The sequence below is a fragment of the Telopea speciosissima genome, chromosome 3 (genome assembly GCF_018873765.1).
Source record: "Telopea speciosissima isolate NSW1024214 ecotype Mountain lineage chromosome 3, Tspe_v1, whole genome shotgun sequence".
Classification (NCBI taxonomy): domain Eukaryota; kingdom Viridiplantae; phylum Streptophyta; class Magnoliopsida; order Proteales; family Proteaceae; genus Telopea; species Telopea speciosissima.
In genome coordinates this window covers 15,510,988-15,528,047 of record NC_057918.1, presented here as the reverse complement: position 1 = coordinate 15,528,047, position 17,060 = coordinate 15,510,988, and the positions used below count along the sequence as shown (strand labels likewise).

The following is a 17,060-nucleotide window of genomic DNA, read 5'->3' as shown; positions in this document are numbered from 1 at the left end:
AACAGTGGAAAATCCAAACACAAACAAAACAAATAAAAAAGAATTAAAAAGGAGATCCTGGACTACCATACAAGATTTATACGTAGGCAAGTTACCAGTAGGTGTGATTGATTGAAGTCCCAACACCAACCTTCCTATACACAGACCTGCTAGTAGTAGCATTCATTATAGGTTCAAGATATAGAGTTTCAGCAATATTATTTTGATTACCTTTTTTGTGCTTCTCTCCATGGCTTGTGAAGACTAGTCCTTTTTCGTTCCTCATTGATTTTCTCAAGTACTTTCTTTTCTTTCTCTTTGTGTCCTTAGATAGTTGAGTTTTAATCTGAACCTGCAAGCACTTGAGGGAGTTCTTTGGTAGCCATTTGAGATTGGGTCCTTTCAAATTAGTTTTTAGGCAGCACTGAAATCTCATCTGCCCCTGTTTATCACAACCGTAGCATATTTCAGATGAATGAAATGCTGAGACTTTATGAGTTACCTTACTAGTAGATTTTTCAAAATTAAAAGTGTGACCATTCTCAATAGAACTACACATGGAGCAAATATGGTCACTTTGCACATAATTATCTATAGGTTGATTAGAGAGCTTTTCATGTAGTTCATTCATTTTTTTAGCTCAATATCTGAACCAACTCTTGTAAGGCACTATTCTCGGAATTCAGGGATGAGGTCTTTACTTTTAAGGTCTCATATTCCTTACACATTTTTGCATATTCTGAGTGCAATATCATTTGAGTCCTCATTTTTAGAGTCTCTCTTTAAGCACATCCCACATGGCTCACATGACCTTGTTCTTTCTTCTAGATTTCTCATCCTTCTCAAAATGAGGTTTCCTTGCTTGGCACTCATTTTCCATGTGTCCAAATTTTTTACAGTTGAAGCATTGGACACCCTTGGGAAACCTAGATTTGCCTTTGTTCCTTCTAAGAAATCTATTAAACTTTCTGGTCATTAGGGCAGTGTCTTTTTCAGTGCTACAATATTCTTGTCCGAAGAAGCCCCAAGCGCTATACCTTTTTTAAGGGATTTTTACAAATGCCCCCCTGAAAATGCCCATTTGTCCAAATGCCCCCTGCAACTTCAAATGCCCCCTGCAACTTTTCTAATTGCAAATTCCCTCCAACTTTCAAAACATTGTAGCACTTTGGTCCCTGCCGTTAATTTGGAACATTAGATGTTAGTTTTAAGGAATCTAATGACCAAAATGCCCTTCTGATAATAACCCACCAAAATTAAAGAATAAAATGACCAAAATGCCCTCATCTTCCCCAAATCCATTAGGGTTGAAACTGAAAATTTTTTCCCCAAATTGGTTAGGGTTTGAACCCATCTGGGAAAAATTGCAGGTTTTTGCTCCCCTTGGAGGGAAGAGGAGGAATGGGAGCTTCTGGAGGGAACAAAGATGGAGGGGAGAAGCCCGGTTCGCCTATGGCCATGGTGGTGGACTGAACAGAAGAGGATTTGAGAAGGTGATGGGTGTGATTGATTTGGGTATTTAACATCGAATGACTCAGAGGAAGAACAATCTATGAGGACGAAATGGAGATACTGAAGAAGAGGAAAGACATAAAGACGCCATGAATTCAAGAAATGAGCAAGAAAGGCGAGGTTTTGATAGAGAAACAAGGTACAGAGAGAGAGAGAGAGAGAGGGGGGGTTTTGGTTGGTTTTGATAAAGGTGGGTGAGAGGGGTCTAAGCTACTGACTGAGGTTTTTATTGGCACTTGGAAAGGAAGGGAAAGGTTACTCTTCAAAGGAAGCCGTTAAATCACAATAATCATTGAGAAAGCTTAATTAATGGAGTTGGAGCTTGGGGACATTTGTTTGGTGACGGTCAGATTCTGTGGAGTACAGGTTCATTTGAGAACCTAGCTTCTGAAGGGAACAAAGATTGGAGGTTTCAATGGTCACCAAGGGGCAACGAGAGATTTCACAGAGGTCAGAGGATGGGAGGGATGAGTGGACGGCTGAGCAGGAAGGGGAGTTGCAGGAGACGAAAGCAGAGGAAGAGACGTTAGGAGGAGCTGTGGAGGCGGAGGTATCGTATTTACCAGATTTCGGTTTACATTCTCTTTCATTCAATACTAACTCACGTCTCTCCTCAATCAATGTACGATCGAACAAAAAGTAAAGGGGAAAAAGGAAAGTCAGGAATCTTAGATCACTGTTTTTGTTCTTCATCTTCTTCCGTCTGCCCTCTTTGATCTTGAGATGGGGAAAGATAGTGTAGATTGGTAAAATTGAAGTAGAAGAAAAACACTGAAGTCAGTTTCCTGTTACTTTGGGTGAACAGGAAAACGTAATTCTCAGTCTTATAATCCTTGCTGACGGTTGTTTTCCTGTACGCAAAAAAAATTATCATCTCTTTTCTCCTCTAATATCTCTCGTTTTCTTCTTTCAATCCCAAGCCATGATGAATACCCAGACCCTTCTGTTATTCTCTCTTATTCTCTTCTCTTTCCTCTGTAACTCCCTCTGTGTCCAATGACTCCTTCTCTGCATCTACTTCGTATATCTTCAACTGTGGTATTTCAAAAGACGGACTTGCGGATGAAGACGGTCGGAAATGGAATTCCGATACCAAGTACCTCGTATCATCATCAGATGATTCCATCCCTGCCAAAGCCGAATTCCAAGACCCTTCTCTGCCTTCCACTGTCCCTTACATAACCGCAAGAATTTTCACGTTAAATCCACTTACATCTTCAAGGTTTCTTCAAAACAATGCCAGAAGCTCCCATTCCTCCTCTTCCCTTAAGAGGAGGAAAAACCTGCAATTTTTCCCAGATGGGTTCAAACCCTAACCAATTTGGGGGAAAATTTGTCAGTTTCAACCCTAATGGATTTGGGGAAGATGAGGGCATTTTGGTCATTTTATTCTTTAATTTTGGTGGGTTATTATCAGAAGGGCACTTTGGTCATTAGATTCCTTAAAACTAACATCTAACGTTCCAAATTAACGGTAGGGACCAAAGTGCTACAATGTTTTGAAAGTAGGGGGGAGTTTGCAATTAGAAAAGTTATAGGGGGCATTTGGACAAATGGGCATTTTCAGGGGGGCATTTGTAAAAATCCTCTTTTTTAATTATCATCTATTTACCTATCCCTATCTCATGGGTGATCAGGGATTCAACCAACTCCTTCAAAGATAATTTTTTAAGGTCCTTGGCTTCTTGGACAGCCGTTACCTTTAGGTGGGGACCTCAAAACGTTGTTTACTAGCTCCACAGAGGGATAAGTCTTCCCAAGTAATTTTAACTCATTTATAGTACTGGTAAATCTAGCATACATATCATTAATTGACTCCCCATCATTCATTTTAAACAGCCCATAGGTATGAACAAGTAAACTGATTTTAGAATCCTTTACCTGAGAGGTTCCTTTGTGGGTTATCTCTAGAGCTCTTTATACCTCCTTTGTCGTTTGTAGGTGGATACGCAATTGAACTTGTCGGGGCTAACGCACAGAAGAGTGCATTCAAAGTTTGCATTCAGAGCTGCTGCCTTATTCCCGTCGAGATCCAAGCAGATTTTGGTGTTTTGGTCTCTACCCATGTGGCATCTTTGGTTGTGGGTTCCTTGAACCCATTTTCCACAATCGTCCAACAATCATAATCTAATGATTGTAAGAAGACCATTCACGTCTTCCAGTAGTTGAAGTTGATTCCATTGAATGATGGTGGGCGAATGACGGAGAATCCTTTTGGTTGACCAAGACTCATTTGGGGTGCCATTGAAATTTTCGGATTAATTAGATCCATGAGAAGAGTACCAAGCTCTAATATCACTTGTTAGATCATGTGGCAACCCAAGAGGGAGGGGGAGAATTGGGTTTTAAAAAATTTTAAAGCTAAATGCTCAAACAGAACAGAATGCAAATGCTGAAGTAAATAAATATTTGAGCAAATACCCACCCAAGGAAATTGTAAGGGAATAATAAAAAACAACAAGAGAGAAAGAGAGAGACCAACAGTTTATAGTGTCCTGGAAACTCTCCCTACATCATGGTTCAAGAACTCGGTTGAAACTGCTAGTTTCGACCGAGATATCTCGGTTTTGCAAGAAACTGAGACAAAACCAAGGGTTGAATCCACATGTTGCATGGTTTCGATAGGTTTCAACACTATTTCGGCCATATTTTGGTCATTTCGCAAGTTTGGACCTGAACACCTATATAAATTCACTTATCCCCATCGAAACTTGAGGAAACCTAGCTCTAAACCAGGACAAACACTTATTTATGCCAAATATCATTTAAGTAATGAATTTTTTTATTTCATTTACTTACGATATTATTCATAAATAAGCAAATACCCCCTGTTTGAATCCAATAAAAATAGTTAAAAAATCAAATTCTAAAAGGATAAGAAGTCAACCCCTCAGTTCAAGAACAAAAATCAGATTTTCGGCGGTAGGTGTAAATTTCAACTTTTTAAGTGTTGGGGGGTTTCTCGAATCTAAAAATTCTTAAATCTTAATATGATAAAACATTGTTAAAAAACAAAAGAGCAGTAAAATATTCATTTGTTTTGATGTCTAAAAATTTATTTCCATTCAGAGCGATTTTAAACAACATTAGTGCACACAAAATTAAGTTTGACTGAAACATAACTCCTTCAATATAAATCAGCTTTAGGCAATCTTGGTGTGGTATGTCAACACTTTGTCCTTTGATAAATATACCTTACCCTGTTCCACCAGATGGTATTTGTGCTACCATTTTAATCTTGCTTGTGGTGCTTATTTATGACATTGTTTGTTCTTTGTGTAAGTTACTTTTCATGTGAACACACAGAAACTTTTGATAGTTTACTGTCAGTAAAAATTATTATTGTATTACTAAAATTTTCCCAATTTTCGTATTGTCAATCTAAAACAAAACTTATTTTACATCATCATCATACTGATGGAATGACCATTAGTTATGGCATTGGTATGATTGCAACACTTTTCTGGCTTGACCAATAAAAAAAATGTATTCTTTCAGGGCCTTTCTGCCCTTTATTGGGGCTTCCCTTTCTTTTAGCAAGGCTGTTTTGGCCTCTACTCTTTTGCCCTTCTATTTAATAACATTGCCACTAAAAACCCCCACCCCTCCCCCACACACACAAAAAAATAATAATAATAATTTTGGTTGTCGATACAAATTGTCTCGTCATCCTTGAGCTCCTTGTTTAAGTTGAACACATCTTAAGCCAATTAAACTTTCCGCAAGGTGTTTCTTTAGTGATTAATAAAATTATGAGTTTTCGTTATCATCTTTTGCAATGCAGTTGATTTCTGCCTTGCACCGCTGATACTTGAACCGCTTCTTGTTGTATGTGTATCTGCTGGCATTTGGATCTGATTGATCACTTAAAATTTTTTCTTTTCTTTTCTTTTCTTTTCTTTCCATTTCTTACCAACCAAACATAGCCTAAGACATTAGGAAGGTAGAAGTAGAAAGCTACCAGGAAAAATTGATTAAAATGGGTGCTCTTCTCCTTAAATAGACCAGGTTTGCAGACTTGAATCATTGTGCCAAAAATGCATATGAAACATTTCAATTGTCTGGTTGTTGCCAATTCATAGTTTTAAATAGAAGCTGCTTCACTTGTACCTGATGTAGGCTTTGGATTGGCATGAGTTGTTATGTTTCCTAGTTACAGGTTGTAGAAATTTTTTGGTAGTTGCCTCCTCAGGTCTATTTGTTTCTTCAAAGTAGCGTACCTATCATGGATGGTTCCCCCCTCTCCTAAGTCCTATCTGATTTGAACCTTTTGCTTTTTGAATAACATTTGCTTCCACATCCCCACTAAGTTATGCATTTATGAACAGAAGAACCGGGTTCTGTCTTGTCAGTGGAAGCTTTAGAGAAAAAGATGGAAGATCCAACGGTGCAAAAGATGGTCTATCCGTAAGATAGCCTCGTATCTAGCCTCATATCATTTCTTTTTGTTTCACCTGCTATAGTTTTGTATTTTCTGATGCTGTAGACCAATATGAATTTGTATAACATGTATTGTAGACTGTAAAATTATAATTCTGCTACATGTAAATTGTGTAGCACCGTATGATTTGTCAGATGTGCTCTCCTTGTAGATTTCTTGCATGTTCATATTTCGTGCAGGAGACCTTTTTGGATGCTGCTATGCACTTATTTGGACATTACTGTGTATCTTTTGATAAGCTAAAATCAACATGGTCCAACTTGATTGTTTTCTTTCTATCTTGGATTTCTTGTGGATTGTTTCTTTGACTCACTTGACTAACATGCATTATAATGCACTTAGTTACTTACAGTTTTATGTGTTGCCATTAGTTTTACTTGCTTTGACTTACCTCTCAGTTGTATAACATAGTTATATTTATTACACAAAGAGGCAAAAGATAAAAAGTACTCTTCCATAGTGTAAGCATCAAACAGTCCTACTGTTAGGGTGCCTTTCATTTTTGGGAGGAAACGTGAATTACATATTGTACAGATGTTCAAAACTTCAAGTACATGTGTTCCCATTTCTGGATTTTAGGGGTTTTCTGTGTCATTCTCTACACAAGAACTATTGTCTGTGTCCACAGTTCATAGGTAGTAGTGTAGTACTTGATATCTGATTTATCTTAGTCGCATTTTGTATTGCAATATATGTTTGATCGATTTCTTTAGAATTATTTTGAAAGCATCTGATTTGTAGCTGAAGTGGCCCCCTATTCATGGAACAAGAACTCGCCGAGATCTCGGTAATATCTCGGTTTTTTGAAAAATCGAGACTAGATGCTAGGCGAAATGAGAAGATTGCATTGTCTCGCCGAGATCTCGGTTCGAGACCTCGGTGGTCTCGGTCATCTCGGTGGAAAACCTTGGTATACAGACACTTGTTTATGCCAGAAACCAGGATAGACAGTTATTTATGCCAGAAACCAGTACATACACTTATTTATGCCTAATATCATTTATGTTAATTCATTTGCTTAAGATATTATTCATATATAAGCAAATACCCCCCTATTTGAATCCAATAAAAATAGTTAAAAAAAAATCAAATTTCATCATAAAAAGTCTCCCCAGTTCAAACAAAAACTGGATTTTCAGCGGTGCAATTTTCAACTTTTAAATGCTGGGGGTTTTCTCAAATCTATAAATTTCATAAATCTTAATATGATAAAACATTTCTAAAAACCAAAAGTGCGGTAAAATATTTATTTGTTTAAGAAATACCTCCTATTTGAATCCAATAAAAATAGTTTAAAAAAAAAAAAATCAAATTTCATGAGGATAAAAAGTCAACCCCCCAGTTCAAGAACAAAAACTGGATTTTTAGCGGTAAGTGCAATTTTCAACTTACAAATGTTGGGGGTTTTCTCAAATCTATAAATTCCATAAATCTTAATATGATAAAACATTGCTAAAAACCAAAAGTGCGGTAAAATATTTATTCTTATGATTTTCTCTTTTATCAATAAAATTTGTTTCATAAATAAAAAGTAGAAAAACATGCGCAAAACAAATTGTGAGAATTAATGTGACATTCTAGTCAGTTCAACCATGAGATCCTTAAATTTGTCCACATTTGAGATGGCAAACAATTTTACATGCATTATTTTGAATTAGTCATATTGATATAAATCATAGTTGTCAAGGCGTCGCCTAGGTGTCCAGGCAGAATTCTGGGGAAGGCGACTGGCCACCTAGTTGTTTCGGCACACAGTCCCAAAATCCTGTCGGAGAAGGGAAATAAAGGGGGGGGGGGAAGGGAGAGAAAATAAGGGAAAATGGATAAAAAGAGAAAGGGAGGAAGAAAAATAGGGAAAATAGGAAAAAGGAGGGAAGGAATTGCAGCAGCAGGTGGCTACCGGAGTTGCAGAAAAGAAGAAGAGAAGAAAGAAGGGTAAAAAAAACCTACCAGAATCAATGGTGCTGTTACCCGTCGGAATCGCCAGAACCATGGGTGTCATCGGGAGGAGTGGTAGGGTTTCAGTCTTTCAGAGTTGTGAAGTATGAATGAAGATTGAAGAGGTCGAACTTGATAGCGTCTTTCTTTACAAAGTTACTCCATGATCTCACCTGCATTATATCCTGTACACAACCCCATAGGAGTGTTTGTAACAGAACCATAAAATATTAAAGTTTTATATTTTACATCTAACTCCTTCCTTTTATATATGCATGCCTAGGTGACCAAGATGATGCCTAGGCGCCTGGCCACCGCCTTGGTTCGCCTGGTCTCCATTACAACTGTGATAGAAATAACATATGGATCTCATTATTTCTCTTGTTAATAGCATTCTGTTCATATGATACTACCTTTTTTTCCCCCTAGAATGTGGACATCATAAATCATTTGATTTTTCTATCAAAAAAAAGTTACCAATCCTTTTTTGTGTCACTGCAGCTATTTGCCTGAAGAGATGAGGAACCCTGTTACCTTCAAATGTAAGTTCTTTATAAAATGCCAATCCTTTCTCCCTTTGTTCTCTCTCTTTCTACTTTCTCTATTTGCTGCCTAAACTTTGGTCAGATTCCTACTGTAATCATTTTACAAAATAATCCAAATAAATCTTGCTTTCGAGTACAGTTTCAACTTGTAAGGTTTGTTTCACCTTACCAGTCAAAAAGTCTCATGGAATCAATGTGCAACCAATCCCCTCTCTAAAGAATCCGAGCAAATAGGAAAAAAAATTCCATAAGAAATATGTAAGGAAGGAGAAATTTTTAATCAGGATAACATCAAGCTAACTTGACTGAGTCTGTAATGCATTTTATTCGACGGGGATGCTTCAGAATCCACAATACCGTCAACAGTTACAAGAAATGCTGTAAGTTTGTAAATGCATTTGTTACTGTGTTCATGCAATGAATATGTTGATTATGTTCGTGCAGCTCTATTTCTTCATTTGTTTTGGTTTTCCTTTTCCATCAGTGTTTGTTTTCTAACTCTCTATGGATTTGTTAATTGCTCTTGTCGATCTCAAGAATATCGAGACCTAATAATGGATTTTTCTTGGTGATTTTTATTCTTGCTCTCACTCTCTTTCACTTCCCACAACTTCTGGGATGCTAATGGTATTAAATGCTGTAGAAATAAGCCTTAAATTGAATTTTTTTTATGGATAATCTCTTGATTTTTTATTTGGCACTTAAACTGGTCCTTATAACATTGGAGTAAAAAAAAAAACTTCATATAGGGGAGAGAATTTTCCCTATTTGGTCCTATGATCTTTATCTGTTTCAGGGTTAATAGTCTTTGATGTCTTATCCAAATCGATCCTCATCTCTCATGATGGTAACATGTATCTTTTATTAGAGTGAAGTCAAATAAGTGGATGCATTCTCACTGAAAGCTTTTGGGTGTTCCTTTAATCGGGGATTCTCTAGATGAATTTGTTCTCAGGTAGAAGACTTTTCTTTGAGGGTCCCCTCCCCTAGTCTGTCTGTACGTATTGTGGTTTGCAAAGTTCTCTTTTCTTCTAACCCACTTAATGATCATTCTTGTCTGTTCTGCACTATCTTCTACAGTTCTTGCCACCAATACTCGCAGAGGGATAAAAATTACCGCCAAAAGATCATGTAGAAGATCCTATGGACTCATTCAATGTTAGTGTTGGCAATGACTAAACCAACCCCTGTTTAGTTTTGGGACTTCTCGAGACCGAAATATTATCAAAATTTCAAACCATGCTTTATTACTTCTTTATAGTGGAGATTAATAACCAAATAGTGATTGACTGGTTGAGACTTTGCCTTTAATGGCCAAAATGCATATGCACTGAACTGTTTTGTCAAACCTTGGATTTTGGGGCTTAATTGTACTGAAGGCTGTAATGGTTTCTCATGCTGGTTGATTTCACAAGAAATCTTTGAAATATTTGCTGCAGTCACATTCATTTCGAATAATTTTTTTGGAGCTTTTTAATCACAATCTCTCTTGAAGTTAGATTCAGTTTTGCTTCTTTTTCTCTCTTTTTTTTGGGTTTTTGCCCTTTTGTTTTATGCTTCCATCATATCTAGTTGCCTGCAGTTTTGATGGTATTACTTGCGCATTTTCCTAGCCTTTAACTTTTGGATGGTCAATCATTGTTCATTGGGACGTAAGTAGTTTTTCCAGTACTTTTTGCATTTTGTTGCAGAAACAATATGGGAGGGAGCACTGAATGGGACAATCGGATGATGGATTCCTTGAAAATTTTCGATCTTAGCAGTCCAGATGTCAAGCAACAGTTTGGTGAGTTTGAGTACCATATCTTCAACCACCCTCCCCACCCCCCCCAAAAAAAAAAAGCTACCTTATTTCCTATTTAAGCTGCATTTTTATGTTTTTCAGTGAGGTCTACATTGGGGATGGTCTAACAAATTGAAGTGGAGATACTTCTCATCTTTGAACCAGGTTTTAGACAAAGTTCTAAAACCAGACCAGACATCAAACCATGAAGTGGTCTGGTTCTCGTTTAACTGCCCATTTTTTGAAAACAGAAACCAGGGTAACCGAAAATTAAAAAGCAGCTGTTCCAGTTTAACCAGTTCAGGTAGCTGCTCCTGTCCCATTTTTAACTGGGGTTAGATAGTAAGTAGTGACATTAAATGAATCAACTGAACGGCTGTGATTTTACAATAATTTGTAGCTCCACTTAGTAAATGAATGGTAATTTCATTAGAATGCAATTATTAATGTAGTGACTTGGACATTGCCTTGGATCCAGTGTTGGATTCAGTATAGCGAATTATAAGAGACTAAAAATGGAACTTGAAATTTCTCTTTAGAAGGATAGGTTTTAGGGGAATGTTGGTGGGAGGTGCTACTAATGATTTGGTAGGGTTTAGGGCATTGGAGTAGGAATCTTGGTGTACGTGTGTGCCTGTGTATCTAAAGATAAGCTTGACCTAGATGTCAAGTTGGGGTTAAAGGGTTTGGATATTCTTTTAGATCGTTCTGAGTTAAAGTCCTTTATTTTTCTTCTTATTATATTTTATTTGATTGTATCTTATATATAGGCTTTTCCTGTTAAGGTGGACTAGTTGGTTCTTAGTTAAAGGCCTTTATTTTTATCGTTATTATATTTATACCTTCTATATGGGCTTTGCCTATTAAAGTGGACTAGTTTTTTTTTTTGGTGGGAGGGGGGGGGGGGAGGTTGGTGGTGATGAGGAAGTTCTAATATCACTTCTATAGTTCTATGGGTCTAGGTCCCTTCACTACATAGGTTAAGCTGAGTGACTGATGCATCAGTTACACCTCTGTTGACCACACGTAATATCTGTGCTCTCAATTCCAACAAGATTTTGACACCTCATTAAGAATCAAGCTTGAAGGTCCAAATCCATTAAAAAGACAAGCATCAGTAAGCTCTGGATAGAAGTGCATTCTTAGCTAATTTCATTTCAATTTCAAGTTAAGGAAATCCTATAAGAAACTGTCTATTGATGTATTATTAATTTATTATGTCTTCTGAGAAATTTCAGGAAACACATTTCCATCAGTCTTAACATGGATGACCCATTGTTGAAGTGTCAGGACACATATTTCCATCAGTCTTAACATGAATGGCACATGTTTCTACCCTGCCTTTAGCAGGGGAGTGTAGATTCCATCTTGAAAGCTTGATATGACGTTTCAATGCTACAAATGTAATGGGTATGATAACTTTTCTTGTCAGTGCCCGAATTAAGAAATTGCATACAACAAATGGGTAGTGGAGAAGAACCAGAGGTGTTGAAGGGTTACAGATAGGCTAGATATAGGAACAGTGTTTGCATCCATGCTAATGTTGTGTTTGGGGAAGCTGTGGGGATTGGATTAACTAACAGATCTCATGCACAGCAATAGCAGGTCGCTTGGATCAATGATACTGAAGTTAGAAATTGACGAAGGTGTGTTTCACTAATTCTTTTACGAATAGTATGGGGTACAACGTTCTGTGATGTGCTTCAGTGCTTCCCTTGAAACTCTGTCAGATCATTTGGGACACTTATGCTTTATGAGAATAGAAATCAGCCTGTGGTTCGAATTTGTTTTTTAGTGCAACATCAAGTTGACACTTATCAAAAATTTGCTTGATGAGTTCAAGGCAGTGGTTTCATTCATTACTTCAAGGGGTGATTGAGTGGGCTTTGATTCCCACAAGTCAGCTAAGTTTTCCTTATGGCGGGAGAAGTGATCCATTAGCAATCAATGAGCTTCAGAAAATTCAGTCCCCTTGGAATCTAGTGTACCACCAAAAAAATAGCCATTTTGAACACTGGCTTCATAGTCCCACTGACCCTGATGGCTATAATTTGTTTTGAAATATTTTGATTATTTCTGGGTGATTTGATCGTGCTGGACTATTGCAAGATAGAGCCCAAGTTCCAAGACACAAGGACTCTTGATATTTTTTTTTTAATTATTCCAACATGGACGGCTTGGTACCTTCTAATTTCTGAAATAATTCTAGCCAAGAAAGTAAGAGATCTGTTGCTCTTCTAAAATGACACTGGGTCTTAAATTGTATTACAGGCCTCCGAAATAAACTCTTAATGAATGGATGAAATTCCCTTAAGTACTAACTTTCAAATAAGAGTCTTAAAAACCTAAAAAGAAATTTGAGACTATTGGATATGCATTCTTAGACTCTTGGGAGCGCACATATACACTCTTTTAGTTGCTTATGTAGTTTTTCTGCAAGACGGGGGGTGCAGAGTCAAAAGACTATAATCTTGGTTCCACTTGACCCAGCATGGATCTTGGACAAAGCCGCTAAACTGACATTCATTTGATTATGATCCGTCATCAAAACTTCTAAGCATGCTATTTTTGTGCTATTGTCTTCTGTAGTATGATGGTTGGTGATAAGTATATTATCATGAACCTGCATTTCTTTTTTTCGTCTCTAGAGTTTAAAATAAGTGACTCAGATTTCCTTTTCCTTGATATTTCTGTATGTAGAAAACCTAGGACTGTAACCAAGAACTTGAGAGAGAAGAAAAGATGAGGAAGAGGAGAGAACTGTTAAACTTATCAGTCTCCTCATAATGCTTGTATTTATAATCTCAAATTACAATAGAAAGGGGAACTCCTAATCAGATTAGGAATTCCTAATCATGATAGGATTCCAAGTTACAATAGGAAAAGAATTAGAACTAACAACTCAAACTGAAACTAAGACTAACAACTCACAGAGAATTAGGACTTGACATAATTAGAAACTAGGACTCCAACTAGGACTAGGAAAATAGAAGATACACATATCAACCAAATCACTGTTCACGCGAACAGTTGTCGCATGAACAGTACTTCAACACTCCCCTTCAAGCTGGATTATACAAATAAGTAAAGAAAGAAGATCCAGCTTGAACTAAAAGGAAAAAAAGAACTCCATAATAATGCAAACATTCCCTCAAGTTGGCGCATACAAGGTATTAATGCCCAACTTGAACAAAATGAGAAGAAACTAAGTTGCAATAGAATCCAGCTTGACGATGAATGTAGCTCCCAAATAAACCTTCAAGAACTTGAAATAATGGATTTTCAAAACCTGGACAGACATGATCAGCAAACCGGACTAGAATTTCTTCAAAAAAGGCAGTTTTTAACGATCTTCAATAGCTAACCGGTGATGAATCTCGATTGTCATAATGACATAAAATCTTGAAGTTAAATAACTAGAGCAACAAGTAGCGGAAACGAGCTGAATTAGGCAATGAAAAACACCGTATCAACCCAATTGAAAGTCCTCAAATAGGCAACAACCAAATATCTTCAATACTTCAATCTCCCCTACAAAACTCAACCCAAAAACGAAGGATACCCAATGGCAATGGTGGAGAAAACTGATCTTCTATGTTTTGCACCAATGTTCCCGCAAGTTTTGCATTCTGCAATGTCTGCATGTGTATTATACATAATCCCCCCTCACGTGTAGTAGTACAAATGGACAAATAACGGAGATTATGTCAGAGATAGTGCAAAAGTATAAACTTCCAAAATTCTCCAAAGGTGCTATGGGTATGAAAAAGGAAGGAATGGCAAAATTGTAATTTACCAAAAGTTTCCAAAGGTGTTATGGGCAAATACCAATGGTATGGGATATGAAGGGAATTATAATTATTGAAAGGGAATGGAATTGGAAAAAAGGATGGCATGGCTGTAAATTGGGTGAAATCTATTTTTAAATACAGATCCAAGCCAAAGGGCAAACTGGTCATTAATCAAAACTTTCAAGGGTCAATTAGGTAGTCAAATAGGAGAATGGCAGAATTGCAATTAAGTTGAAGTTTATAATAGGATGGCAGAATTGTAAATTAAGTGAAATCCATATATACGCATCAACAATGCCAAATTTAAGGGAGGAGGGGCAATATGGTAATACACCAGAATTTTCAAGGGGGATATAGGCAATTTGAAGAAGCAAGTGGGTAAAAGGGTAAAATTGGTACGTAAAGAGGAGGTAGGTAATGAATGAAATAATACTTAAATTAAAGGGGTAATATTGGGATTAAGAAAGAAAAGGTGAAGTAACGAAAAGAGGAGTTCTTCTTCCCTCCACGAAACCAGGAACCAAGGCGGTGGAGTTGTGCCTCTTCAGATCGAGTCGGCACCATGATTCACATTCAAACTTTGCAAAGTCTCGGTTTAATTTTGTAACTCAACCCCTCCAAACCCAACTAATAATCTACCAAACCAGCAATATTTGCAAAAGAAACAAAAATCCCGCAACTCCAATCGGCGGTGGGGCTCGAACCGATCACTCCAAAGTGAACCGTGAGGCGAAACCAAGGGGATAACCAGGCCTTCTTGGCGGTGTTGCCTTCAACAATAGAAAACAAAGGTATGCCGGTATTCAGAATTAAAAAAACGACATACCACATGCGAAATTCTATTTGTAAACACCTCCATCAAGCCATCTCTAGCACCAAGTCCAGGAGCAGAACCAAGCTAGTACCAATCTCGCAACCGAGAACACAAGAAGAAGAATTTCGGAAACTTTATCCCACGGAAATCATGCATCCAACAGAAACGTTAGCTCGCGGAAATCTTCTTCAACCCTCACCGAACTTCAAGAACAAATCGCGCCTAATAGAAGCCATTGATGGAGTAATCGCTTAGGGCAGCAAGAAATCGAGCAAAACAACTCCATGAAAAATTCCAAAAAACAAAAGCATCGGCTGACTCCAAGTTTCAAAGCCGTTGAGGAAGGATTTTTTTCCAGCCAAGACGATGGTTTTAAAGCATAGCAACAAATCAATAAGGCTATCGCAGTAGCACGAGCAGCAGAATAAAGAGATGTAGACCAAGAATGATAGTCATGTGTTGAAACAATCGAAGAAGAAACCAATACGAAACTAAAACGAAACCGAAACTAAACCCTAGTTCTCCTTCTTTTATGAACTAGGGTTTCTCCATAAATGGGAGAACTTTGAAACGACTCTCAAACCGGCAATCTTGGAGAGAATCAATCACCGGTTGCCTAGCTCGATACCATGTAGAAACCGCTTCCTCTAAAAGGCCGACCTTGTAGGAAAGGGAGGAAATAATATGTATATCATACAGAGCTTTTAACACGGCGGATTATCCAAAGGGGGACAGGGTGGATAAAATAATTTTTAACACCTGCCCGCTCCCGGGGGACTCGATACCGTGACCCCGCCCGCTCCGATACCATGTAGAAAGCCTAGGACCTGTAAATCCAGAATTGAGAGAGAAGAAAAGATGAGGAAGATGAGAGAACGTTAAACTTATCAGTCTCCCTCATAATGCTTGTATTTATAATCTCAAATTACAATAGAAAGGGGAACTCCTAATTAGATTAGGAATTCCTAATCATGATAGAATTCCAAGTTACAATAGGAAAAGAATTAGAACTAACAACTCAAACTGAAACTAAGACTAACAACTCACAAGAGAATTAGGACTTGACATAATTAGAAACTAGGACTCCAACTAGGACTAGGAAAATAGAAGATACACATATCAATAAATCACTGTTCATGTGAACAGTGTCACATGAACAGTACTTCAACACTCACCCTCAAGCTGGATTATACAAATAAGTAAAGAAAGAAGATCCAGCTTGAACTAAAAGGAAAAAAAAGAACTCCATAATAATGCAAACACTGTACCTTCTATTCTACAGACCAAATTGGGCTTACACCTGAAGAAGTCATTTCAAAAATTATGGCCAACCCTGAAGTTGCTATGGCATATCAAAATCCAAGAGTTCAAGCTGCCATCATGGATGTATGCAGCTGCTTAGAGTTCTTTAGATTGTGCCTCTCTCTCTCTCTCTCTCTATATATATATATATATATATATATATATATATATATATATATATATATGTGAAACTTGCTGACCATCATTTACTTTTGCAGTGTTCACAGAATCCTGTGAGTGTAGCTAAATATCAAAATGACAAGGAGGTGAGCAGTTATAACTCTTGTTGTGAACCAATGTTAAACCCTTTTAGTTTAGATCGAATGGATTTTGTTCATAGCAAATATACGGTATATGGACACTATTTACAAGAAAACCTTCATTTTCCGGTTTACTTCTGGATATATGGATGGTTCATGAGAACGACAATAGTATTGTAACCGCCAGAGTTATGGTTCCTTAGGTTACGCCAAATTATGACTGTCTTCAGCTAACTCTCCAAGTTAGAGTAATTGGTTCTGATTTTTTTTGGCATCAGTTTATGGATGTTTTCAACAAAATTTCAGAACTCTTCCCCGGGGTGACAGGTTCACCTTGATTTCCCCACCCCAGTTGCTCGAGGGGGTATATGTGCCCTAGTTCCGCATGACCATGTGCTGAGGTGCACTTGTCTCTTAATGACACCGTTTGTTAAAGAAGTGTGCACATTTCATATCAGTTCCGGGTGATCTGATGAAGGCGGGTTTCTTCATTTCCTGATTGTCCTTGCTTTCAAAAATGTATTAACGCACTAAGTCTTGGTTGTGCAGTTGAATGCATTGTTCCCTGGTAGCAGTGCTAAAGGTGTGCTGTGTATCCTCTTTGCTAATCAAACAGATGTATTCATCTTTACTGTCTTAGGCTGTAAAAATTTTATAGATATATTTTTTACTTTAATCTATGCTTCATTCTTTTC

At 37.4% G+C, this 17,060-nt stretch overlaps 1 protein-coding gene across 1 annotated transcript in view; it reads left to right on the top strand.

Moving 5' to 3' along the window:
• LOC122654253 (protein TIC 40, chloroplastic-like) overlaps positions 1–17,060 on the top strand; it is a 26,265-nt gene extending 9,205 nt beyond the window's left edge. The window contains exons 2-8 of the mRNA XM_043848251.1: positions 5,820–5,898; positions 8,372–8,412; positions 8,750–8,795; positions 10,107–10,201; positions 16,086–16,189; positions 16,324–16,371; positions 16,644–17,060. Coding sequence (XP_043704186.1) covers positions 5,864–5,898; positions 8,372–8,412; positions 8,750–8,795; positions 10,107–10,201; positions 16,086–16,189; positions 16,324–16,371; positions 16,644–16,703 — 429 coding nt within the window. The 5' untranslated portion in view covers positions 5,820–5,863 and the 3' untranslated portion in view covers positions 16,704–17,060. The remainder of the gene's footprint in view (positions 1–5,819; positions 5,899–8,371; positions 8,413–8,749; positions 8,796–10,106; positions 10,202–16,085; positions 16,190–16,323; positions 16,372–16,643) is intronic.